Genomic DNA, 25,125 nt, shown 5'->3' on the forward strand with positions numbered 1-25,125 from the left:
GAATAAGAGAGCTGGGATTCAATCTCTACCTACACAAAAAACCAATTGGTGTCTTGGTCTGATGATAAAGAATTTCATCAGGAACAGAAGTCATAGGTTGAAACTCTCTCTAAAAAAAAAATTTCTAGATTCTCAAAAAGAAAGACTAATATTTTCTAAACAAACTAACATATGTATCATGCAATACATGCATGTATGCTATAAGCCTATAAATTCATTTTGAAAATTTTAATAAGATTTTTTTTTATTACTCATGTATAACACCTACCTTTAAATAGTAAATAAAAAAATTGATAAAAAGAAAAAAAAAATTACAGATTATATGTCATTTAATATGATTAGTATTACTTCAATAAGATAATAAATGAATATTTAAATTACTAATTATTCTTTGTGAGAATATTTTAACGAAATGTCTTACAAAATGAAAGACTGAAGCAAGTTATCTTGCAACCTTCAAATTTGTGTAATTGGGTTAGCAACAGAGAGATGGACCCTACGCATTTTCTACTAAAATCATTAGCGTTCAATCAAAGTCATTATAGGACCCCCAATCCAACTACTCATCCAATTCTTTTTTACTTTTTAAAAAATAAAAATAAAAATAAAAAATTTGGTCAAACCCCTCCACTGGTCCGCCATTAGCTCCTCAACATCTTCAAAAAAATAATTTAAAAAAAAACTATAAGAATAAAAAAACTAGTAGTAGAAACTTAGACGCAATTTTTGCGATAACTCTATCAGATAGCAGACTTTTAATGGTATATAAAATAAATTTATTGGATCATACGAAAATAACAAAATTGATAGCCAATCACAGTCTACTGCAACTTCGTAAAATATATATAAATATATATTAGTCTTATTATACATGCTTCCTGCATGTGAAGATGTCTTTTCTTTTTTATTTTTTTTTAAATTATGTTTTTTATTTTATATATATAATTTTTTATTTTGAAAATCTAATTTATAAGTGAATAAAATAATTTGAAAATCAACAATAGCGTGTGCAATGAGGGTTTTTTTTTTAATTTAAAAAAAAAACTTGTGTTTTAATTTATATATATAATTTTTATTTTGAGAATCTAATTCATCTATACTATTATTTCTATACTATTATTTAAGGGGTTTCAGCGGTTTGGGATCCCCATTTTTTTGTTCAAAAATGCTCCAAAATCCTATGTTTAAATAGAGACAAAACTAAATGACATTCCAGTAAAAATACAACTTTAACTCCTATTAATACATGACCTAAAAAATAGGGTCACTCTCCTATTAATTTTTAAATTGATTTATCCACTTATAAATTAATTTCTCAAAATAAAAATTATATATATAAAATAAAAACACAAGTTTTTTTTTTTTTTACAAAATAGGATCACTAAAGTTGTATTTTTTAGGTAATATTTTAGTGGGAGTAAAAGTTGTATTTTTAACAAATTTTTCTTTAATTTTGTTTCTATTTAAACATAGAGATCTATGTGATTTTTGAAAAAAAAAAAAAAAAAACTAAATAAAGAAAGTTCCTTAAATAATAATATAAATAATTAGATATATAAGAAGAAAAAGCAAATGAATACTGTAATACACGCCTATAAGTAGATTCTCACGCCACGTTCCCTCCCTCCTTACTCAGTACTCACATCAGAAAAAAAAGAAGACACTTTACGTTAACAAGTTACCCACTTTAAAAATAACAACCTTTTGAATTAAAAAGCCACAAAGCAAAGGATTCATGGCTGCCAAGTTGATAGCTTTGGCTTGCTTTCGCAGCGAAGGCTATGGCGATCTCTCGCCCAGGCCACACTATCCCTCCATGCCCAGTTACCCAAAAGGCAAGGGCGTGTCTACGCAAGAGAGCAGCAGCGTGGAGCAGGGTTCGTCGCCGCCTGAAGCCAAGGCTGCGACCTTCTCTGTTTTCGGAATGACATGCTCTGCATGCGCTGGATCGGTCGAGAAAGCCGTCAAAAGGCTTCCGGGGATACGTGAGGCCGTCGTTGATGTCTTGAACAACAAGGCACAGGTCCTCTTTTATTCTACCTTCGTCAATGTAAGTATTTCTGCTCCTGGGTTTTAACTCTTTGTTTCTTTGGAAAAATGTTTCTGTGATTTTTTTTTTTTTTTGGAAAAAGGTTTGATTTTGTATATGGGTTTGAAGAAATTTTGTTGTTGATCTTGGGAAGTTAGTTGAAAAGACATGAATTGGATTTTTTTTTTTCTTTTTTTTTCTTTGGGGAAGTATTCTTAGAAATAAAAGGAAGAGTTTTTCATTAAATTTTAATTCCCTTTGTAAAATTAACTGTTAATATTCGTCTTTCCTATGTTTGGGAATTGGTAATTATTTCTTGACTGTTTTGATTTCAAATGAAAATTTGTTTCAACTCTGGAGGACTTTTTGTTCTTGCTCATATTTACTTAATTTTCAATGCCTAATGGACTATTGTTCTTTTCAATGAGGAAAATAATTTGATAGTTTGAAAATAATTTTTCAAAATCATTTCCTGTGTCATTTTCATATGTTATTAAACCCCTATGTTTGATTGACGAATGGCCCTTTTGTTGGTATGCAATTAAATGGCCCTTCTCTTTCCAACTTTCCCTTGTACAAACTTTTGCAATTATCATGCTTTTCTTCTATTTTCCCTTGATAACTTTAGGATGACTGTGAGATGTGTCATGTTTCCCATGACTATGACTTTATACGTAAATTTTTTTTTTTTTTTTTTTAACTCTCAAATGATTTAGGCTTGTAATTTAGAGTAAGGTTAGGAAGCCAATGGCCGAAGTGTGCATCTCCAACTATAATACAAGCTTGACTTGAGCCAAATCTAGTTTGAATCCCAATCAGTGGGCTACACCTCCACCTTCCAAATCGCTTTCTTCCATGAGCTAAACCTTTATACCACCTAGTTACAAGGAAGGTTACAATGAGCTAAGTTGTTCATAAACAGCCATTTAACTTCGAAATGAAAACAAAAAAACAAAAAAAACAAAAATCAAAACAAAACAATACCAAAAAAAAAAAAACTTGTTCATGTTTTTTTATTTAGCAAAGAAGTCAAGCTCAAGGGCTCAACTATTAAATGAGCTAAACTTAAATATAATAATGTGTACACAAATAAGCTTGTAGGTATAAGGCTCTATTTATATATAATATTATATGTTTATTTTCTTATAAAATATATTTATATAGATGTGAGATTGAATTCTCATATTTGTAAATAAGTTCATAAGGTATCAATTTATTATTTTTAATTTACTAATAAATATAAATGGTCAATTTCCTAATAAAAATTATGTATGATTATTATAAAACAAGGTTAGTGAATCTAATTTTTTAAGTACATAAATGAAAATTATCATACTCTAGCTAACTCTAATAATATAATACACTTAAATTTTAAGATTAATTATTATAGTATAGATTGGGAAGGGGAAACAAATTTTAGTCCTAGTGTTTACTTTATATGGGGGAAAGGATAAGTTAATCAAGTAACTCATAAAAAAACTTGAACTTTTTCTTTTACAAGAAAATGAATGCAAGCTAACTTGGTGATGAGTTCGAACTCAAGCTCAGCTTGTGTTCAAAATAAAAATTAAATTAACCAATCCTAAACTTTTAATATTCAGCCTGGCTCAACTTAGTTACAACTCTAGTTACAAGGGCTGGCAATTAAATGAAATTATTTATATAAAAGATAATTTCTCTTAATTTTCCTTTAAGCAATGGTTCCAAAGAGAAACTTTAATTTGATCACCTACTTTAGGTTGTGGGGGCTTAGGCTGGTTTAGGGTCTAGCAATTTGAAGTTGACCTTATGCCTGATTTTGGACTCTAGCTTTGCACAATTGTACCAGATATTGCTTAGATTGTTCAAATATCTGGTTCAACAGACTAGTTTGAAGCCATCAATGTCTAATTTGTGCAAAGTTGAAATTAGTCAGGATAAACCTCACTGCAGAAATGTTAATAACATCAAGTAGTTACTATTAGGACTTTGTTAAGTTGTCTAGTTGTAATGCAAATAAATTGGTTGCAGTTACAAGATTCTTTTATTTATTTTTTGTTTTTTTGGCATTTTCTCACAACAATTCTGCTATGCCATGGTCATTGACTGAGAAGAGAAGCTCAGATCACTAGTTTTGAGTCTGGCTTTAGTAAACCTTTCGCGTTGTCACTATTGTTACAGATAATGAACTTTTAAGGTAGTGATTGAGTCACTTTATCTAGCTCAGCATGAACTTGCTGAATGCTGTTGTTTATACTTTATCAATTTCATCGCAACTTAACTGGAAAAGTTGGATCCATTACAATTTTTCCAAGTAATTAGGGTTAACTAGTGTATGATTACATACATTCTGTTTCTAGTCCAATTACAATTTTTTTCGATTTTCTTTCTTCCTCAACAATGCACATTGTATTGTTTTAAATACGTTTATTGTTGAATTTATTTGTAATGAACTTTAATATTGCTGTTTAACATTATATAGGAGGAGACCATTCGTGAAACAATTGAAGATGTTGGATTTGAAGCCACATTGATTGAAGATCAGATGAATGAAAGAGCCACTCAAGTATGTCGAATACATATAAATGGAATGACTTGCACATCTTGCTCCTCCACTATCGAATCAGCTTTACAAGCAATTCATGGTGTACAGAAGGCTCAAGTGGCCTTGGCAACTGAAGAAGCAGAAGTTCAATATGATCCAAAGATTGTGAGCTACACCCAGATATTGGAAGCCATAGAAGACACTGGATTTGAAGCCATACTTATTAGTTCAGGGGAAGACATAAGCAAGATAGCGCTCAAAGTTGATGGTTTTCGTACTGATCATTCCCTGAGAATTATCGAGGAGTCTCTTCAAGCACTTCCAGGTGTTCAGGATATAAACGTATCTCCAGAACTCAACAAAATATCCCTTTCCTACAAACCTGATATGACAGGACCTAGAAATTTCATTAACGTGATTGAGTCAACCGGGTCAAAACGTTTCAAGGCTAGAATATATCCTGAAGGAGGAGTAAGGGAAACTCATAGAAAGGATGAAATTAAACAATATTATAGATCCTTTATGTGGAGTCTGATTTTTACAATTCCCGTCTTTCTAACTTCCATGGTTTTTATGTATATTCCTGGAATAAAGAATGCATTTGATACCAAAGTTGTCAATATGCTGAGTGTTGGAATGGTTTTAAGGTGGGTGCTATCAACTCCAGTGCAATTCATCATAGGCCGGCGATTCTACATTGGGGCCTACAAAGCGCTACGCCATGGTTCTGCTAATATGGATGTTTTGATTGCCTTAGGAACAAATGCAGCCTACTTCTTTTCTGTCTACTCTGTATTGAGAGCTGCTACCTCTAAAGATTTCAAGGGTACTGATTTCTTTGAGACTAGTGCAATGCTTATCTCATTTATTCTACTTGGGAAGTACTTAGAGGTTTTGGCTAAGGGAAAGACATCAGCAGCTATTGCCAAACTTATGGACTTGGCACCTGAGACAGCAATATTGTTAACCTTGGATGGTGAAGGAAACGTCGTGAATGAAGAAGAAATTGACAGTCGGTTGATACAAAAGAATGATGTAATTAAAATTATTCCTGGAGCGAAAGTAGCTTCAGATGGTTTTGTCATCTGGGGTCAAAGCCACGTAAATGAGAGTATGATAACAGGAGAAGCACGGCCAGTTGCGAAAAGGAAGGGTGACACAGTGATTGGAGGCACTGTGAATGAGAATGGTGCGTTGCACATAAAAGCAACAAGAGTAGGATCAGAAAGTGCTCTTTCACAGATTGTTCGACTTGTTGAATCGGCCCAGTTGGCTAAAGCTCCTGTTCAGAAGTTTGCCGATCGCATTTCTAAATTCTTTGTGCCCCTGGTAAGTATATACTGATCTACATCTTTCCTGGATCATGTTGTAGGGTGTTCAATTAAAGTTATCAATATGAAATTATGGAGGATCTTTTAGTGAATGGATTTCTTTTTCCACAGGTCATTATACTTTCATTTTCAACTTGGCTTGCCTGGTTTTTAGCTGGAAAGTTCCATTGGTACCCAAAATCTTGGATTCCATCTTCCCTGGACAGCTTTGAGCTTGCACTCCAGTTTGGGATATCAGTCATGGTCATAGCCTGCCCTTGTGCTCTAGGTCTAGCAACACCCACTGCTGTTATGGTTGGCACTGGAGTTGGTGCATCTGAAGGTGTACTTATCAAAGGGGGTAAAGCATTAGAAAGTGCACATAAGGTTTGCATTTACAATCATCTTCCTGTTTTTTATTTCGTATAGCACAGGCTCCATCCACGTTAGTTGGTCCAGAAGATTTTTATGTACTGCTTGGGTCTCTTTCTTCCATTTGGCTTGTAATTGACTGTATCAGAAGTAAAAATTTGTCCTGAAAGTATACTCTGCTACAGAATTAGAATCACTGCTCCCCTTACCCCCTGCACAGGGGGAAAAATAATGTTGAATTTTTACCATTAATGTTTCTAATGATTTTTATCTGCATGATTAAACTGCTGAACATTATTTTGTGTTTCCATCCTAAGATTTTTTTTTTTTTTTTTTTTTTTTTTTTTTTTTTTTTTTTTTTTTTTTTTTTTTTCTCTCGGATTCTTGGACTGATTAACGGTATTTCAGGTAAACTGCATTGTATTTGACAAGACGGGAACTCTCACAGTTGGAAAGCCTGTTGTCGTTAACAGAAAACTCTTGAAAAATATGTTACTGCAAGAATTCTTAGAACTTACAGCTGCAACTGAGGTAGTTATTCTTCTATTAAAACTGACTTAAGAAAATATGAAGTTATCATATCACTATTTTCCAAAAGGGATTTGATTTAAGTTTGACAGAGGTGGAGTGGACTATAATATTTTCTTATTACATGACTATTGATAATGTTGGTTTGACATATATCAGGTGAACAGTGAGCACCCATTAGCGAAGGCCGTAGTTGAGTATGCCAAGAAATTCCGAGAAGATGAAGAGAACCCTGCCTGGCCAGAAGCACGAGACTTTGTTTCCATTACTGGCCATGGGGTGAAGGCCATTGTCCGGAACAAGGAAATAATTGTAGGAAACAAGAGCTTGATGTTGAGCCACAACATTGCAATTCCAATGGATGCCGAAGAGATACTAGCAGAAGCTGAAAGGATGGCCCAAACTGGGATTCTAGTATCCATTGATAGGGAAGTGGTAGGAGTTCTAGCCATATCTGATCCACTGAAATCAGGTGCAGAAGAAGCTATTTCCATACTGAAGTCTATGAAAATTAAGAGCATCATGGTGACAGGCGATAATTGGGGAACTGCCAATTCCATTGCCAAAGAAGTTGGAATTGAAACTGTTTTTGCAGAAGCCAAACCTGAGCAGAAATCAGAGAAAGTAAAGGATCTGCAGGTACATATAAGAACATTGTTTCAAGGAGTTGTTCACTTCATTCTGAAATGCTTATTAGTCATTCAAACACATTTTCCTGATTCTTTCACAGGCTTCAGGCTACATTGTTGCAATGGTGGGGGATGGCATAAATGACTCACCAGCCCTCGTGGCTGCAGATGTTGGAATGGCAATTGGTGCTGGCACAGACATTGCTATCGAGGCAGCAGACATTGTTCTCATGAAGAGCAACTTGGAGGATGTCATAACTGCCATTGACCTTTCCCGGAGAACCTTCTTCCATATCCGGCTGAACTATATTTGGGCTTTAGGATATAATCTGCTTGGCATCCCAATTGCTGCTGGGGTTCTATTCCCATCCACTGGATTCAGGTTACCCCCATGGATTGCAGGAGCTGCAATGGCAGCCTCTTCTGTAAGTGTTGTTTGCTGCTCTCTTCTGTTGAAATATTACAAGAGGCCCAAGAAGCTGGACAACCTTGAGATACGTGGAATAAAGATAGAGTGATTGTTGATGATGGTGTTGATATAGTTTGGTGTAAATGCATGTAGGAATGAAGTTCTCGTAGGAATAAATGTAGAGGAGTGTGCTGGATTTTTTTTTTTTTTTTTTTTCTCTGAAGAATGGAAGTGTTGGTTGAAGAAAATAAAATTCATTTGAGCAAGGTACCTTATTTGGTTGGATGGCCTCCCTTGTACATTTGGTGTTCAAGTTAATCTGTAAATAAATGGACTTTTATGCAGTGAAGATCAATGAAGCCTTTGAGGTGAACCAAAAAGACATGCAGTAATCTTTCCTGTCTAACTTTTTTCTGTTAGATTATCTTTTATGAGAATCCCTGGCATATAGTCTGGAAGATGATATATATAATTAGTACCATTTCAGAAGCTAATTGCCACGTATTTTTCCAATCCAACTCTAATTCACAATATTAAGAATAGAACATATATAAATGATATGGTTCACAAGGTTTTGCAATTAAGTTTAAAATATTTATTTGATGGAAAAATGTTCTCAGCTAAAATATTGTGTCATAAAAATAACGGTACGTATAAATTCACAATGGAGCAATTGTGCACGGGTTTGGCTTGTCTAGAGTTCCATTGCACTAGCTGCCACAAAGACATAACTTGTGTCTAAAGGTGGCCATGTGTAAATTTCGTATTTCATTTATTGGACTAGAGCTCTAATGGGGCAATTGTATATAGGTTTGGCTTGCGTATAGTGTTTTAATGCACTAAATGCGAAAAAAATGCATGAGTTCAAAAGTGGCCAATGGTAGCTCAAGGCTTAGGCCTAAGTAAGCGAGCACTCTCATCTGATCCTTTGAAACCAGATGAAATGCAAAATAGATAATGGTTTCCAAAAATTAAATATACAAAATAAAAAATAAATGCAAAATCAGCCCTACATCCCATTATGCATCACTATTCAAACTTGTGCATATTGCTAATAGGAGCATCTAAATTTGATTATAGCAACATCTAGATCTTAAAATTAAAAAAATTTATTTTACCCACATCTATATAAATATAAATCTAAAAGCTGAAGCGTAGTATTTAATATTGCTACGCTTAGGTTGAGCCACATCGAAAGTCATGTCATTACTATTCTTTTTCTTAAATTTCTCCTACAATTTAAAAATAGTTTTCCTAAATTTTAAAATACTAATAAAAAGAAAATAACTCACAACCTTTCTCCACCATAAAGCCCAATCTTTATAGTTTTAATTCCACCATAAAGCCCAAACTCAAGCCTGTGTTGCATGGTTTCAATTTTGTGTTTTGCAGTTTCAAATTTAAATACGACAACCCTTTGTGTTCCACGGTTACAAACTCAAACAACAACCCTTTGTGTTCCACGATTACAATCTCAAACAACAACCCTTCAAACTTTCTAACTCCTTTATCTCTTCCTCTCCTCACACTATATTAATACTGAGATGTTGGATGATTCAGTTCAGGTAACCCTAAATCCTAGTTGTTGTTGACCTCTATTCTTGTGGCTGCCTTGCATAATAGTTCAATGTAAGGATTAGATTAATAGTATTATTTATTTTGATTGCTGTTTTTTTTTTTTTCTTTTTAAATTTTGTTACTACCTCTGTTGAAAATTTTTAGACCCCAGTTGATAGAATTAACAAGCTTTAAACTTAAGTTGTTAATTACATTTATTATGAATAAAACTTGTTAAAACAAACAAACATCAATATCATGTCAAAATCATGCAACAGAAAAATAAATAAAACAAGATATGATGACCCAAGAAAACCAATAAAACAAACTAATTTCATAGTAAAAAACCTGAGGGGAAACCTTCCCAAAAAGCAATCTACTATAGTAAAGAGAAGTTTCAGATCTAGTACAAAACTTTTGTCCCTAGACTCTACAATCCCCGTAGATGAACTCATAGAAGAAACCTTCTACCGCTTCAGAACCTCTGAACTCTTCCATATATGAACGTCACCCTTTTTGTTGCACAAATCCCAGTACGTGACTAACTAATGATGCACGGCTCCCAGTACGTGACTAACACACCAACTTGAAGAAGATTGTTGGCTGCAAAGTTCTTCACTTCATCAACAATGAAGATCAAGAAGCACTTGGTTACAAAACCTTAAGGCGCAAAGATACAGTAACTTCTTTTAGAGAGAATAAGGTCTTGGTCACCTTTTGCATATGTTCTCCTTGTATTCTCTTATGTGACGACCTCTAAAATAAGCCTTGTTTATGTCTAGGGTTGTAAGAAAAGAAACCCTACATATACATAATACATGTCAGCATGGACCGAAAATCAGATCTAAAAATTTGAATTCCCGTAACCTCGATAGATACCTCAATAGATAGTATCTGTCTAGCCTCATTAAACCTCGATAGATAGCTATCTGTCGAACAACTGCCGAGCTATTTGTCCGCAGGTATCGAGCCATCTGTCCAGCTTTAGTGAATAGTTTTTCTTTACTTGTTTCTTGGTCCAATCTTCATGGCTTTAATACTAGACTTGAACAACATGTTTCTTGAAGTATTAAACACATCCTAGATCTACCAAAATACAAGTAAAGTACATTTTGTCAAAGGATTAGCCAATTACACAAAATATGTCCTTAAAAACCTCTTTTATGTTTTAGGTGTGTGATACATTATTTATTTGTTTTTGTACTGATATATGATTGTTTATTTTTGTGTTTAAAATTGATTTGGGTTTTTTTTTTTTTTTTCATGTTTGAATTGAATGTTTGAGATTGCAACGTTATTGTTCTATATGGTGTAATCCATATGAAGCTGTAAATAGGTGCCTTGTGTGATGAGTTTCTTAATTTGATTAGAGGAGTATATGAATAAATATAGGCTTTTGATTGACTCGTCCTACTAAATTACCAATGCATATATGAGTGAACACACTTACATGTTAACATAACATAAGATATCAATGATTATGTGTGTTCATTAATCTTGACTCATTGTGTGTGATTATGTTAATATATCTTATGTGAATCTTGTTTTACAGGATTTAAGACTATCACATACATGTTACAGGTATACTTTGTCTCAAAGCTTTTCAATTACCTGATTATTATTAGGTTTAATTGTAAAGAAATTGAAGTTGGGTTTTTTGGATTTTAGGGAGGCATTATTCATCAAGATTCTGTAGACCATAAGGGTACAATTGGACCTAGTGATATGTAGATTGGACATATTTCAAGTATGTCAGAATTTTCTTTTTTTGTGTTTTAGGATCTTTTATGAGAAACCCAAATGGATTTTTTTAAGGGGTTTTGTTTGATTCTTTATTTGGTTTGATCTGTATTGAGTTTCCCAACCTTGTAGTCTATCAAAATATTTGGATTTGTTTTAGTTTCACTATTAATGTTCTGGGACATCATATAAAGTTCAATTTTGTTGTTTTTTCTTTGTTTTGACATATGTTAATTGATATATGAAAACAAAAAAGAGATTGTTGGCCAATAAATGAGGAAGAGCAAGGCAAAGGGGAGATAGTACAAATTTAGGTATTGCAAAGACAGTACTCACTTTGATTGGCAATTTGGATATTTTAAATGATATAGGAAAACAAAAAAGAGATTGTTGGCCAATAAATGAGGAAGAGCAAGGCAAAAGGGAGATGATACAAATTGAGGCATTGCAAAGCCAGTACTCATGTTAATTGGCAATCTAGAGCTTTCTTTGTTTACTGCATAATTTATATATTTTTTTTTAGAATTTCTTATTCATATTCCATTGATATTGTGAGTTATAGATGGATCTATTAAAAAATAACCACCATAGGTATGAGAATTACAAATTTCATAATGATTTATATATACATTAGTTAGAGATAATAAGTTCTTAGGTTTAATATTTCCATCGTTTGTGAACATATATTTCCATCAAGTTGAAATTATTTTGTATTTCCAAGTTGTTGCTATGTTAAACTACTTCCAAAATGTCCTAATTCTCTATACTTATGCAGTTTGGACTGTATACTGGAAGACTTCTAGTTGGAATCTAATTAAGATAAATTGGTGCTTTTATTTTGTCTTTTCCTTGAATTTTTCTGATTTTTTTTTCTTTCATTTTCCCCTTTTAAAATCTTGCATAAAACTAATATGATCTACTCTCTCTCATGAACAACAACATTTAATTGTTTGCAGACTTGAGCAATTGAAATTATGGCCTTTTTTATTTCAAAATTGTAACAACAATCACCTGCACCTTGCTTCATTTATAGTTAGGACATTTTGTTCCTACAAATGAATATGAATTGGATGCCTCATCTGGTTGATCACTTCAGAAGTTTAAGATGTTTAATTTTCTCTATACATCTTCACTACTGACTCTTTTGCTCTTTTTTTTTTTTCTTTTTTTTTTCTTTTTGTTTTGATAATAGTTATCTTTAAATTTGACACTTGGTATCTTTTCTTTTCATTCACAATTCCTTAATGTGATATCTTATAATTGGAACTATTTTTGGCTTTAACTAATGAGAAGAATTTGTATCTCTATTTAAACATTAGTTTGATTGCTTTTTTGTAACCAATAGTTTGATAGTTATACTAATATCCAATAGCAGGCTTATACATGGAATTTCTAATCATGGAGTTGGATTTTGCACCTTAAAGATTAATTTTTTGGAATAGGAATAGAGAAACTCTTTCTATATTGCTACTTTTGAGGATTGTGATGGTGCAAATAAATTCTTTTTACTACTAGAGTATTAATTGTCTTTTCAAGATCTGGGTGATTCAGTGCTAACATTGTTCCTTTATCAATAAAGATAAACATTGCATCCCCTCCTATGCATGTAAGGCAATATTTTTGTGACTGAACCAAGTATATGAGAAGATAAAATCATGAAAATAATTGTTCAAAATGTTCCAACTATATCATACTTTTTTATTAAAATTCACCATCTCTAACGTGCAATTTCTTGGGGTTTTAACATCCTTTGAAAGTCTCTCTATCATGTGCACATACTTAATATGATCTTGTACAATTTTTGGTGTTTTGGCTGCTTTTAATTCAGTTGAATCCCATTAGGTGAATTTCATGTAAAGTGTAGTTGAGATTTTTAATAGAAATTGGATGTGTGGTTGACCTCAAGTATTTTGCATGCCTTTAAATCAAATCCACTATCAGGTATGATTGTGTATATTCTACTTCCAATTCTTAGCGTCCAAGTAATGCCCTTTTTGGTCTCATCAATCCTTGAACCCTATTTAGTTACATGATAAAATATTTCAATTGGTCTTTCACATCTTAATTCCCCAAAATCATTATTGTCCATAAATTCAACTGTTAGTGCATTTTTTTATTTAAATTGATGAGCTTTTGAAAGGTTGCTGGCTTTTGTAAGTTGGGTCCATCAAATTAACAAATCTTTTTTTTTCCCCATTAATCCTTCTTTTGTTGCTTAATATAAATTTGTAAGTGAGGTTTTAGATGGTGTTTGCTCTAAAACTCATGGATGCTATCTCAATGTAAAGGACCTGGACAATTTTCTGAACACATCAGCCAAGTAAATCATAAGTTAAAGTTTCTTAGTTGCAGTAAATCATGTGCCCTTTTTTTCTCTCAATTGTCTAACGTAGCTAAAATACTCCTGCATTCTAGGATCCCTTGCCTCCAACTCCCCTTGGACTTGGCCTACCACCAGTCTTGAATCAAAGAACATCTCCATTACCTTTCTACCCATTTTCTGAATCACCTCATTGTTTGTAACCGAGAATCCCAATCTCAAGGACTTCTCGACTGTGATCCTTTCTAGGGATACTAAGACTAGCCCCACTCCAAATCCTTTGTAGTTAGCTATACCATCAACGTAAACCTTCCAGGACAAAGGTTCTTGCAAGGAGATTATGCCAATCGGTTTTTCATCCATATTTTGCTCTTCTAATTTATCTTTTGATGGGGTCTCGGTGAACTTAGCTACCAAATCAGCGAGGACCTAACCTTTGATCGAAGTGCAAGGCATATACTTGATATCAAAAGCCCCTAGGATCGTGCCCCACTTGGCAATTCTTCCTGTGTAATCGACACTCCAAAGTAGGGATCTAAGCGGGAGTTAAGTCAAAACAACAACCATGTGTGATTGGAAATAGTGTGGGAGCTTACGTGTGCCATGCACTACCGCCAAAATAGCCTTCTCAAGTTGTAAGTACCGGAACTTAGCTTCATGTAATGACTTGCTTATGTAATAGACTAGTTTCTGTATGCCACAGCCGACACGAATCAAAACTAGACTTACTGCATGAGTGGCCATGGCAAGGTAAGCGAACAACACCTCATCCATCTCAGGCCTTGACATAATTGGTGGCCGAGAAAGGTATTCTTTCAACTACTGGAAAGCCCGGGCACATTCATCAGTCCATTCAAACCCTTTCCACTTATTTAACAATTTAAATAAAGGTCTCCACCTGTTAGCTGATCGAGAAATGAACCGGTTCAGGGTAGTGATCATTCCCGTAAGCTTTTGGACCTCCTTCGGATTCTGAGGTGGTTGCAGGTTGTTGATCACCTTAATCTGGTCGGGATTGACTTCAATTTCGTGGTGTATGACCATGTAACCCAAAAAATTGCCAAACCTGACATCAAAAGAACACTTGGAAGCGTTAAGTTGTAGTTTGTGCTTTCTTAAGATATCAAAAATATTCCTGAGATCACTAATATGCTCGGACTCTGCCTTACTTTTTACTACCATATCATTGATATAAATCTTAATGGTTTTTCCTAACTGTAGTTCAAACATCCTGGTCATCATCCATTGGTAGGTAGCCCCTGCATTCTTCAAACTAAAGGGCATCACTTTGTAATGATAGTTTCCTACAGGAGTAACAAAATCTATCCTCTCTTGGTCATCTAGGGCTAGAGGTATTTGATGATACCCTTGAAAGGCATCCAAAAAGCTCATTCGAGAGTGGCCCACAGTGGCGTCCACTAACTGATCAATCCTGAGGCATAGGAAAAGGGTCCTTTAGGGAGGCTTTGTTCAAGTCTGTAAAATCTACGCGTACATGCCAATTTCCCATCTTCTTCTTAACCACTACGGTGTTAGCCAGCCATTCGGGGTAAAAAACCTCTTTAATAGCCTCAGCTCGCTTAAGTTTCATCACCTCGTCCTTTACAGCATCTAAATGCTCCTTGGATGAACATTGAGATGGTTGTTTCCTGGGGATGACAAATGGATTGACGTTCAGATGATGGCAAATGAAGCTCGGATCCACTCCCGGAGCCTCGTAAGCATCCCAAGCAAATACATCAATGTTGTTCTTAAGAAAAACTACAACTCTTCCTTCTCCCGAGATGGAAGCTAAGCCCCAACCTGAAAAAACTTGTCCGAATCGTCACCAATGGAGAATTTCTCCAAATCCTCACATTTGGCATCCTCGGCAAGCTCCCTCATTGGTAATTCCGAAGACATTGACTGCTATAAACCTTCTTTGACTATGGCCGAGGACTTAGCTGCCGGTTGATGCAAAATTGCAGACATGAGGCACTGCCTAGCCATAGTTTGGTTCCCTACTAGTTCCTCAACCTAGTCTCCAGAAATATACTTAACCTTCTGATGTAAAGTTAAAGAAACGGCACCCAATGTGTGAAGCCAAGGTCGGGCAACAATAGCCGTGTAGGGGGAGTATGCATCCACCACTATGAAATCCACTTCCACCACTTCTGAATCGGCTTGCACTAGTAACCTAATTTGACCCTTCGAGGCAACAAGGTTTCCATCAAAAACTGCCAGAGGCGAATCGTAAGTTGTTAAGTCTTCAGGTTTCAAGTTCAATCCTTTATATAAGTCAGGATACATGACTTCTACACAACTGCCTTGATCCACCATTACCCTTTTCACATCATACCCCCCTATCCGAAGGGTGACCACTAAAGCATCACCATGTGGTTGGATAGTTCCAATCTTTTCTTCATCTAAGAAACTTAATGAAGGTTGGATCTCTAATCTAGCTCTCTTCGGCTTAGAGTTTGGGTCCTCGGCTGGCGACTTGGCCACAAACATCACCCTAGTAGGTTGAGAGCCAGTTCTTCCAAGTGCAGCATATATAACATTGATCATGCCCAATGGGGGCCTTGAAGAAGCACTCCCCTGGCCTTGTGACCTTGACTGGTCTTCCTATCCATTGGGTCGGTACAGAAATTGTTGTAGCTTCCCCTCCTAACCAATTGTTCCAAATGATTCCACAATGTTCGACAATCTTCAGTGGTATGTCCTCGGTCCTGATGATACTAGCAATGGAGGCTTTGATTATGCCTTGAAGGATCTCCACTCATCTTGTTCAGCCATTTAAAATACGACTCATTCTTGGTCTTCTCCAAAACTTGATGCACCGGTTCTTGAAACACGGTGTTTACTACCTGTGGGGCTGCAGGTTCAGATTGTCTGGCAAAATCTCGCTGGGGTTTGTTATTGTTGTAGCGATCTGACTTGAAATCCCTCCTCTCCTGAGGGATAACCTTACCCTTCCCCTTATTTTGCAGCTGGTTTTCCTTAACCCTTTTATACTTGTCAATCTGATCCATTAGTTGACGAATACTGGTGACAAGTTTCCCCGTCACAGACTTCCTTAGACCGTGCCCTGCAGGCAAGCCAAGCTTAAAAGTACTGATGGCCACATCCTTAAAATCACCTTCTATCTTGTTGAACATCTCCCAATATCGATCCAAGTAGGTTTTCATAGTTTCACCCTTTCTCAAGGACAAAGATAGCAAAGAAGTTAAAGGACGAGGTGCTCTACTGCACGTAATAAAAAGGGACCCAAACGTCTAGGTGAGTTCCTTAAAGGAACTAATAGATCCTACCCTCAGACCATCAAACCACCTCATCACCACAGGCCCCAAACTGGAGGGAAAAACCTTGCATATCAAGGCTTCGTTCTTAGAATGTACTACCATATTTTGATTGAAGTGGCTAACATGTTCAACAGGGTCCATTCTACCATTATACAAGGTGAAAGTGGGTTAAGTGAACCGGCGATGAAATCCTCCTTTCTCAATCTAGCGGGTGAAGGGTGATTTAGAAACTTGGTTGAGTGCTTTATTCATAGCATCATTTACCAGGCCTCTTGAAGATGAATTGTTGTTTCTACAACTACGGCAATAATCTTCATCATACAAGAAAGATTCATTGGGGGGAGTTCTTGACCTTTGCCTATAGTTTTGATCCTCCTCATCATCGGAAGAGTAGTTAGAATTTGAGGGAGCTCACCTTCTGCGCTCATGGTGTAAGCTTCTCTTTAGGTGATCAATCTCCTTCTACATGTTTCTGGCATTTTCCTCATGAGAAATATGGTTTTTACCTTGAGATTGACCCTTGCTGGTGTGTGTTATGTGCACACTTCCCTCCCGATCTCTCTTTAGCTCAAGTTCACAAAAATGATCTTGATGCTGAGAGCCCATAGATTTTACTGGATTTGGACCTGATCCTACCATTGTTGAGCGTCTAACCCATTATCGCACCAGTAATTCCCACAGATGATGCCAATTGTAAGGACCAGACTTGAGTTCCTAGCCTAGCACGTGGACGGACTTAGGCCCAAGAAGCCCAAAACAATGAATTTGTAGAGGAATGAGTTAGAAAACTGGGCTTTAGTTAATTAAAAAATGATATAGATAGGCTTGATGAAAAAAAGATAAAAATGGACAATTATGAAATGAAGAAAGAACGTCCTCGGCGAAATCCAAGGACAATAGTTCTAATATAATGTTCTTAGATAGCGTTACAAATTTTATTGTGGATTGCTACAGTATTTCTTCTCTCAAATTTCCAATCCTCATTCTTGTTCTTTCCGTCTTCTTTTATACTCTCTTCCCTTTTCACCTCTACCGTCCACTTGTATACTAGATAGTTAGGGCTGATACTTGTCCCATCAGCCCTTCTTATAAGTCCTCAAGTAATAGTTGTAAGGCTGAAATACACTGTTCAGGTATCACTTCTACATTAATACAACCAGGAGATTAGCTGCAGTGTATTTAATGCGAAGGTAGCAACCTTCTCCCCAGATATTTTGGGGCTCATCCTTATCTTATATCTCTGCAGTGCTTGTCCGCCCTAAATGGATTTCAGGGATTGTCATCCTTGCTATCAATCCATTTTCCAAGACCAAACCCCACCTTTTATTCATCAACGCAATCTCCTCTAACGAAGACATCTCATCCTCGGGCGGATCTTCGTTCTCGGCTTGAGCCACAAGCCCAATATATGAATAAATAATGCACTTCTGGGCCCAAGAACCCTACATATCATATATATTTCATTTTTGGAACTTTTTCGTACATTGCACGAATTAGCGACTAGTTAAAATAATAACTCTCTCTCTCTCTAACAAATAAATAAAGAATATTTAAATAAAGAAAGAAATAATATTTAAATAGAGGAGTGTTAAGCTGAAATTTTGTAATTTTTTTTAACTAATATTCTCATTATTGAGTTGTGACTATCACTAGATAATTAAATATTAATCTTAACTTTCATTCTTTTTATTGGATTAACTTTAACTTACATTTTTTTACAGGATTAATTTCACCTTACATGATGCAACTTCTCCTTAGACAAGGGGTGAAAATGTATTTGAGTCATTTTACTCCTTGTTTCAAATTGGATAAAGTTTTGGCTACAAACTTGGCCGTCTCCAATATGGCTATAACTCCATCCAATTTCTTTTTATTGGATGTGAATTTTTGATAAATTCATCATTGCATTACATTTTTTTATATAGTACTCTTCATACTTGCAAAATTTTCAGAAGCTCAAAGATCAATAACTATGTTATCAATCAAATATTTGAATTTCAAGTTTTTGTTATCTGAAATTATGTATAAAAAATAAGTTAGTGGAATATTGAATTCAAATTACATATTGCACCCTAAACTATGTAAAAAAACATTAAAAAAAAGTGTAATTTAATTGTTATTAATGTTAATTTTTTTTTTTTAGTGAAAGTTGTAGTGATTGACTACAACCACGTTTGTAAGCAAAAATTGTCCTATCAAATATTGGATTTGCTTCTTTTTTTTTTTTTTTCTTTTTCTTTTAAATCGCAAATATTGGATTTGCTAATTGTTAAAAGCCAAGGATCTAATGCTGGTTTCATTCATAAATAAAGAGAATCCGAGACACAATTCAAATTCACGGCATCCAGCTTATATTGACCAAAATGGATTTTGGTACCATTCCATGGTGCCTGTTTTGCCACTGTGCTTGACTAAAATGGAATTTGAAGCCAAATGATGCATACGAATAGGGGTATTCACCAAACCGCATAAACCGCACCAAAATTACCCGTAAAATAGCATAACTGCACCGCACCACAAGTAATAATGCACTGCACTACACCACGCCGCATGGTGTATTGCGGTTTGCGGTTTTATAATAAGAAAACCGCACCGCACTCTCTCTATATATTAATATATTTAATTATTTTTAATATTAAATATATTATTAATAGTTTAATAACCCTAGTTTTCACCCCCAAAAAAAAAAAAAAAAAAAATTGATAACCCTAACAAGTGTTGATTAAGAAAGCCAGCACAAAATAAAGAAAAACTAACTCAATAGTTTAAAACTTGGACCAAAATAAAGGGAAAAATTAGTTTTGGGCTGGGTAGAAAAAGCCCAAAATTTGAAATATATGCCAATTTCAAATCATTCAAACGCATATTATACACCGCACTACATATGTGGCCGCAAAAATGAGGTGCGGTGCGGTTATGGTTTTGGCTAAACTTTAAACCGCACCGCAAAGTGCAATGCTAAAAATGACCCAAAACCGCATCGCACCGCACCACGAACACCTCTACTTACAAAGCTTCAACATTTTACGGTACCTCTCCTTGTCCTACTCTATTTATTTAAATTGTGAAGCTAATGACAAGATCATAGATTCGCCATTACTGTTCACAAAATCTTTTTATAAGACCACATAGCATGTTATTATCATTATCACTCAAATCTTATTATCTAAATAAGCATATGGTTAAGGGGTACCCTTAGAGTATTTGTTAATAGATTAATTTAAAAATTTTTAATATCACTTTTATGAGAAATATAAAAATTTTAAAAAAAGTCAACTGTTATTTTCCCTTTAAATAAATATAGTTTAAGATCTTAATTTATTATCTTTTTGCTGCCACGTATTGGCTTTTGTAAAGCTTTAAAAATATTTAATTAGTTATAACTATAATTGAATTTTATAAAAAATAAGTCAATAAAAATAGAAAAGTGTTTATATCTACAATATTTTCACAACAAATCATAGGTGATTAGTTATTATTGGTTCAAATTTGATCCTACCACTGAGATTACTTTTTTACCCCAACAATAACAACTAGTAACAACCTATCATTTATGATTTGTTGTGAAAATGTTTTAGACATAACATTTCTTATAAAAATAAGTTCATCCAAATACATTCTTAAAAATTATGATAATTTTCTTCTAAAAAAATTATAATTTTATTTTGAGATGTATGTCATGTGAATTTTTTGTTTAATGTTTAATTATGTGTGTTTGGGAATTGTTGAATTTTTTTTTTTTTTTTTTTTTTTTTCTCAACCTTTTAGGAAATAACTCAGCTTTTAATTTTTTTTTTTTTAAATAAACTAGTTTCTAACTTTTTGTAAAACATTTAATTTAAAAGTGGCAAAAGCTATCTTTTGATGAAGAACCATGCATATAAATTACCAAAAATAAGCAATTCGCAGGCAGATATCTCATATCACACTTATATAAAAAGTTTTTTTTTTTTTAATTTTAAAAAAAGACTACATTTTATTTAAGTACTTCTACATATTCTTTATCAGAAAATGGAAATGAAAAAAATAATACGCACTCAGACCATCCTAACTAAAGTTGGAAAACTTAATATATATATATATATATATATATTTATAAAAGGATAAATTTTGTTTTTTGGAGAATTTTTTTTTTTTTTGGGGAGAAGATTATAAAAGGATAACTTAAAATATTGAATCGGTTTGCATTTACGTTCTGTTTGTTTCGTTGGAAAACCTTCTGTAAAGAGAGTTTTCCACATTTTTCAGTGTTTGGTAGCACAAAAAAAATCTGGTCAATGAAAAACTATCTTTGGTCAACGGAAAACTCTAATAAAAATAAGGCTTATTTTCTATAACCTGTTTTCCAAAAAAAAATTTTGGAAAACAATCTTTTTCTCATGGGTTACATCTCCTATAAATATTATCTTCGTCTATAGTTGCGGGAAACATAATTTTTTGGCACCTTTTCTCTCTCATGGTAAGTTTTCTCACTTTTTCTCTCTTCCCTTTGCTTTTTCTCTCCTCACACCCTCACCGTCATTAACTCTGGTCTCTCCTCTTCCCATAGATCTCTCTCTTTAACTGTCTCTCTTCTCTCTTTTCTCCATGTTTCTCTTCCCTTCTATAACACAATTCTCCAATTAGATTTTTCTTTACTTCATTGATCGATCAATAGCTCCAACTTGCAAAGTAGAACAAATTTGCAGCGGTAATTGTTTCATTCCTCTCGACCAAAATCTCAATTCTTTGCTTTGAATTTCAAGCTCGATTTTCTTTTTTCTCTAAGAAATTTTCGGTTTGATGGATTCTAGATAGAAGTTACTTCTTTTTCGTACATAAAGTGCCAAAAAAAAAAAAAAATAGATGAAGAAGAAGAAAGAATTAAAATTTTAAACATAATAACTATATTACTCTAAATTGCTTTTACATGGGACAATCTTTACTGTGGACTAATAATATTGTTATATAATGAATGATAATTGTTTAGGAGAATTGTATTTGTTAGCAAATACATTTTTTGTTAGTAGATACTATGTAGTGATGATATATTATGCAGTACATTATGTAAATACATAATTTAGAGTAATATTGAAGACTTGTAGTTGACCATAGTAGACAAATGGTTGATATGTGTGTGTGTGTGTGTGTGTGTGTACGTATGTTACTGTCTATATATATGAACAAGATGAGTGGTAGAGATCATGAAAATTTAACAACTAATTAATTTTGATTGTATCTATTGTCAAAATTTTAGATTAATTAGTATGAAAACCAAATTCATTCTTGGTTTTTTATTAATAATGATTACATTAATTAGTTAGTTTACATAATATACATGTTTTAAATTATACAAGAAATAGTTAAAAAAAAATATTGCATACCAAACACCAGAAAACATTTTCAAACGCATTTTCAAAGTTGTTACCAAACACTGGAAAATAAGACAGTTTTCTAGAAAATGCTCTTTGAAAAATGAACCATTTTCTAGAAAACGTTAATGCTAAAACAAACAGAGCGTTAGGGAAAAAAGAAATCGTCAAAATGGAAAACATAATAATAAGGACAATTATGACTTAAAAAAAACATAAAACAAAAGTGAAATTAAGAAAGGAATAATAAAGAAATTTTCGACTATGCCAGCACTATGGTTTTTTTGGTTATAATTTTTTTTTTTTTTTAAGATAATTTCAACCTATAGTGTCCACTCTTGAGTATTACTGGCATCGAATTAATTATCAAATTGTTTAACTTTTTTTCTTTTTTGTATTCGAATAATTTGTGTTTTACAAGTAATTTATTTGGTTTATTTTAACTGGCATCGATTTTTTTTTTTTTTTGTTACATATAAACAATTTGTTTGGTTTATTTATTTATTTATTTTTATCTTTAACTAACAACATGATTGTAGAATATTAGACATATTATTGAGCATGATGTTGAGCTACTGAAACTGAGTAGTACAAAAGTTAACTGAGTAGTACAAAAGTTTTGTTTGTGTTTGTGTTTTTCTAATTTCTTTTACTCGGTACTAGTTTTTAGTTACAAGAATATTGGATATATAACAACATACTAAATCTGAATTTTGTTTGATTTATAGAAAATGGGAAATCCAACTTCAATATTTGAGTTTTTCAACCATGAATATTGTTAAAACTAGTCTTTGTGGTTAAATGAAAGACCATTTTTTAATGGATTCCTTAACTTTTATTCATACTATGACCTCCCAAAAGATGAAATCTTATTGTTATCAAGAAATTGTCACAATTTTGTGTTAAATGATGTTATATGTATTACAAATTTTACTAAATAATCTTTTCCGGCTGATATATTATCGGTCATGAAAAAGTAATTCAAATATTTATTCATTATACTGTTGAAGTGATACAATTACAATTAAAATTGGTAATAACTAATATATATATATATATATATTTTTTTTTTTTATGTTCCAGTTTTGATCCTTGCTGCCACCATTTCAATCATTAAATTTCTTTCTTTTTCAATAGGTATATAGTAAGGGATTGGGTTCCGCCAGGGGGGGGGGGGGGGGGGTGGGGGGTGGGGGGGGGGGGGGGGGGGTGGGGGGTGGGGGGGGGGGTGTGGTGGGGTGGGGTTGGGTGTGGGGGTGTGTTGGTAAGGGTGGGGTGGGGTTGGGTGTGGGGGTGTGTTGGTAAGGGTTCAAATTAAAGACATTAGATATTAAAAAGAAGCCATTATCGTTAGGTTCTCACTTGAGCCTTGTTTTATAATCATATATTTTGACAAAGATAAAGTTTAATTACAAACTTAATTCTAGCTAATAGCTTCAACTGTACTTAATATCGTTTTAGTGGATGTGAATTCTGACAAATTCACCATTGGATAATATTTTTTTCTTATATCCTTCATACTTACAAAATTTTCAAAAAATCAAAGATTAGTAACTATGTTATCAATCAAATATTTAAATTTTAAATTTTTGTTGTCTAAAATTATGTATAAAATCGAAGTTTATGGATAGATTAGTAACTATGTCTCAATTAAATGTTATATACTATGTGATATCACATAGTATATAACATTTAATTGAGACAGAATTTGATATGTATGTTAAAAACACAAAGAACATGTAATCAGACTATTAGATTTTCAAAATATGCAACCATATTAATATTTTAATGAAAATTTGTACTCATTGTTTGTTTCGAAACAACCAGCGACCTATTATTGTAGGGAAACTGGAAACGCAATTGAATTGGCTGATGGAATACGAAAAGGATTTCAATTTCTAGGAGATTCAGCACTATAAGATAGTGCAAATCTGATATGTCATATGTGCGGTACAAATGAAAAGCACAATGATAAACAACTCAGAAAAAATAAAAGCATGGGAAAGAGAGATTATTGAATTGCACCAAATAACAATACACGAAAAGGAATGGAAGCTATTGGAGTATTTGAATTATAAAAGTTTAGCCAAATTTTAGCTATCACGTCCAACATATAATAGTCATTGAATTGCACCAAACGACATGCCCTAAAAAGTAAAAACTAAGATAAGAAGCTATTGGAGTATTTGATCAATTAAGCTAACTAAAATTTTAGCTAAAATGTCACTTTTCTATTTTAGCTATTACATCAAAAACGCTTTAGTAAGAGCATTTTGCAATGAACTCAGATAATTTTTTTTTTTTTTTTTTTTAATTTAGGAAAATGAACACAGATAAGTTCTAGTTAAATTTTTGCTAAAAAAAACCCCCTTTTCCTATTTTAAAACCTGTTTTAAAATTTAAAGTACAACCCAACATTTGTCAATAATACAACCCAACCACCGCACACCCTTGATGCAGTAGTCACTCCACAAGTATAAATGCTTGTGAAGGGCAAGGGTCGGGGTTCAAGTCTCCAGAAGAGAATTTCACACACATATACATTTAGATTAGGCTAGAGTAGAATAATTATCTTGTATCAAAAATAATACAACCCAAACCAACCAAAAAATTAAAATCAAACAGATCTCGTGAGAAAAACGAAACCCAACTATGGCAATATGCATGAAACTGTGAATGTGGCAATGGAGGGAGAGACAGGGAGGAGGTGGCGGCAACGTGAGCGGAATAAAAAATTGCTGAGAAAGGATTTAGATTTGCTACAGGCTACTGTAGCAAATCAAAATTTTTCTAGGGAACAAGTTAGCTTGTTGGAGACGAAAAGGGACTTTTCCTCACCCAAATTTGAAAGATAAACAAATTGTGAAACTCAATGCGAATGCTCTAAACTCTCAATTTTTTCTTTGTTTCATTGAAATATTATATCTATACTCTTTTCTATCAATACCCAAATTACATATCACAACCCACAAAAATCAATCCCCAAATCACTTTCTATACACACATAGACGCAACTTCCACTTGCACATACAATCTCCGTAGGCACAACTTCAAACCCCCACCAATTTCACC

General features: G+C 33.6%; 3 protein-coding genes across 3 annotated transcripts; 1 reads left to right on the forward strand and 2 right to left on the reverse strand.

The window, feature by feature from the left end:
* Positions 1-1,623: 1,623 nt before the first annotated feature.
* LOC126708783 (probable copper-transporting ATPase HMA5) lies at positions 1,624-8,156 on the forward strand. Its single transcript, XM_050408718.1, has 6 exons — positions 1,624-2,050; positions 4,491-5,882; positions 5,996-6,250; positions 6,644-6,766; positions 6,923-7,402; positions 7,494-8,156. The coding sequence occupies exons 1-6, from the start codon at positions 1,736-1,738 to the stop codon at positions 7,908-7,910; spliced, it is 2,982 nt and encodes a 993-aa protein (XP_050264675.1). The 5' UTR covers positions 1,624-1,735; the 3' UTR covers positions 7,911-8,156.
* A 7,278-nt stretch (positions 8,157-15,434) lies between these two features.
* On the reverse strand, positions 15,435-15,968 carry LOC126708111 (uncharacterized). Its single transcript, XM_050407932.1, has one exon. It carries the CDS (start codon positions 15,966-15,968, stop codon positions 15,435-15,437), a length of 534 nt encoding a protein of 177 aa, XP_050263889.1.
* Positions 15,969-16,138: 170 nt separating this feature from the next.
* On the reverse strand, positions 16,139-16,588 carry LOC126708112 (uncharacterized). Its single transcript, XM_050407933.1, has one exon. The coding sequence runs from the start codon at positions 16,586-16,588 to the stop codon at positions 16,139-16,141; it is 450 nt and encodes a 149-aa protein (XP_050263890.1).
* Between the last annotated feature and the right edge of the window lie 8,537 nt (positions 16,589-25,125).

This window comes from Quercus robur, chromosome 12 (genome assembly GCF_932294415.1).
Source record: "Quercus robur chromosome 12, dhQueRobu3.1, whole genome shotgun sequence".
Classification (NCBI taxonomy): Eukaryota; Viridiplantae; Streptophyta; class Magnoliopsida; order Fagales; family Fagaceae; genus Quercus; species Quercus robur.

Bases quoted from the DNA above. Each gene is read 5' to 3' on its own strand.
- LOC126708111 (XM_050407932.1), bottom strand. From the start codon at position 15,968: ATGATCAATGTTATATATGCTGCACTTGGAAGAACTGGCTCTCAACCT.
- LOC126708783 (XM_050408718.1), top strand. From the start codon at position 1,736: ATGGCTGCCAAGTTGATAGCTTTGGCTTGCTTTCGCAGCGAAGGCTAT. The intron at 5,883-5,995 runs GTAAGTATATAC...CTTTTTCCACAG, and splicing joins CTAAATTCTTTGTGCCCCTG to GTCATTATACTTTCATTTTC. The intron at 6,251-6,643 runs GTTTGCATTTAC...ACGGTATTTCAG, and splicing joins CATTAGAAAGTGCACATAAG to GTAAACTGCATTGTATTTGA.
- LOC126708112 (XM_050407933.1), bottom strand. From the start codon at position 16,588: ATGAAAACCTACTTGGATCGATATTGGGAGATGTTCAACAAGATAGAA.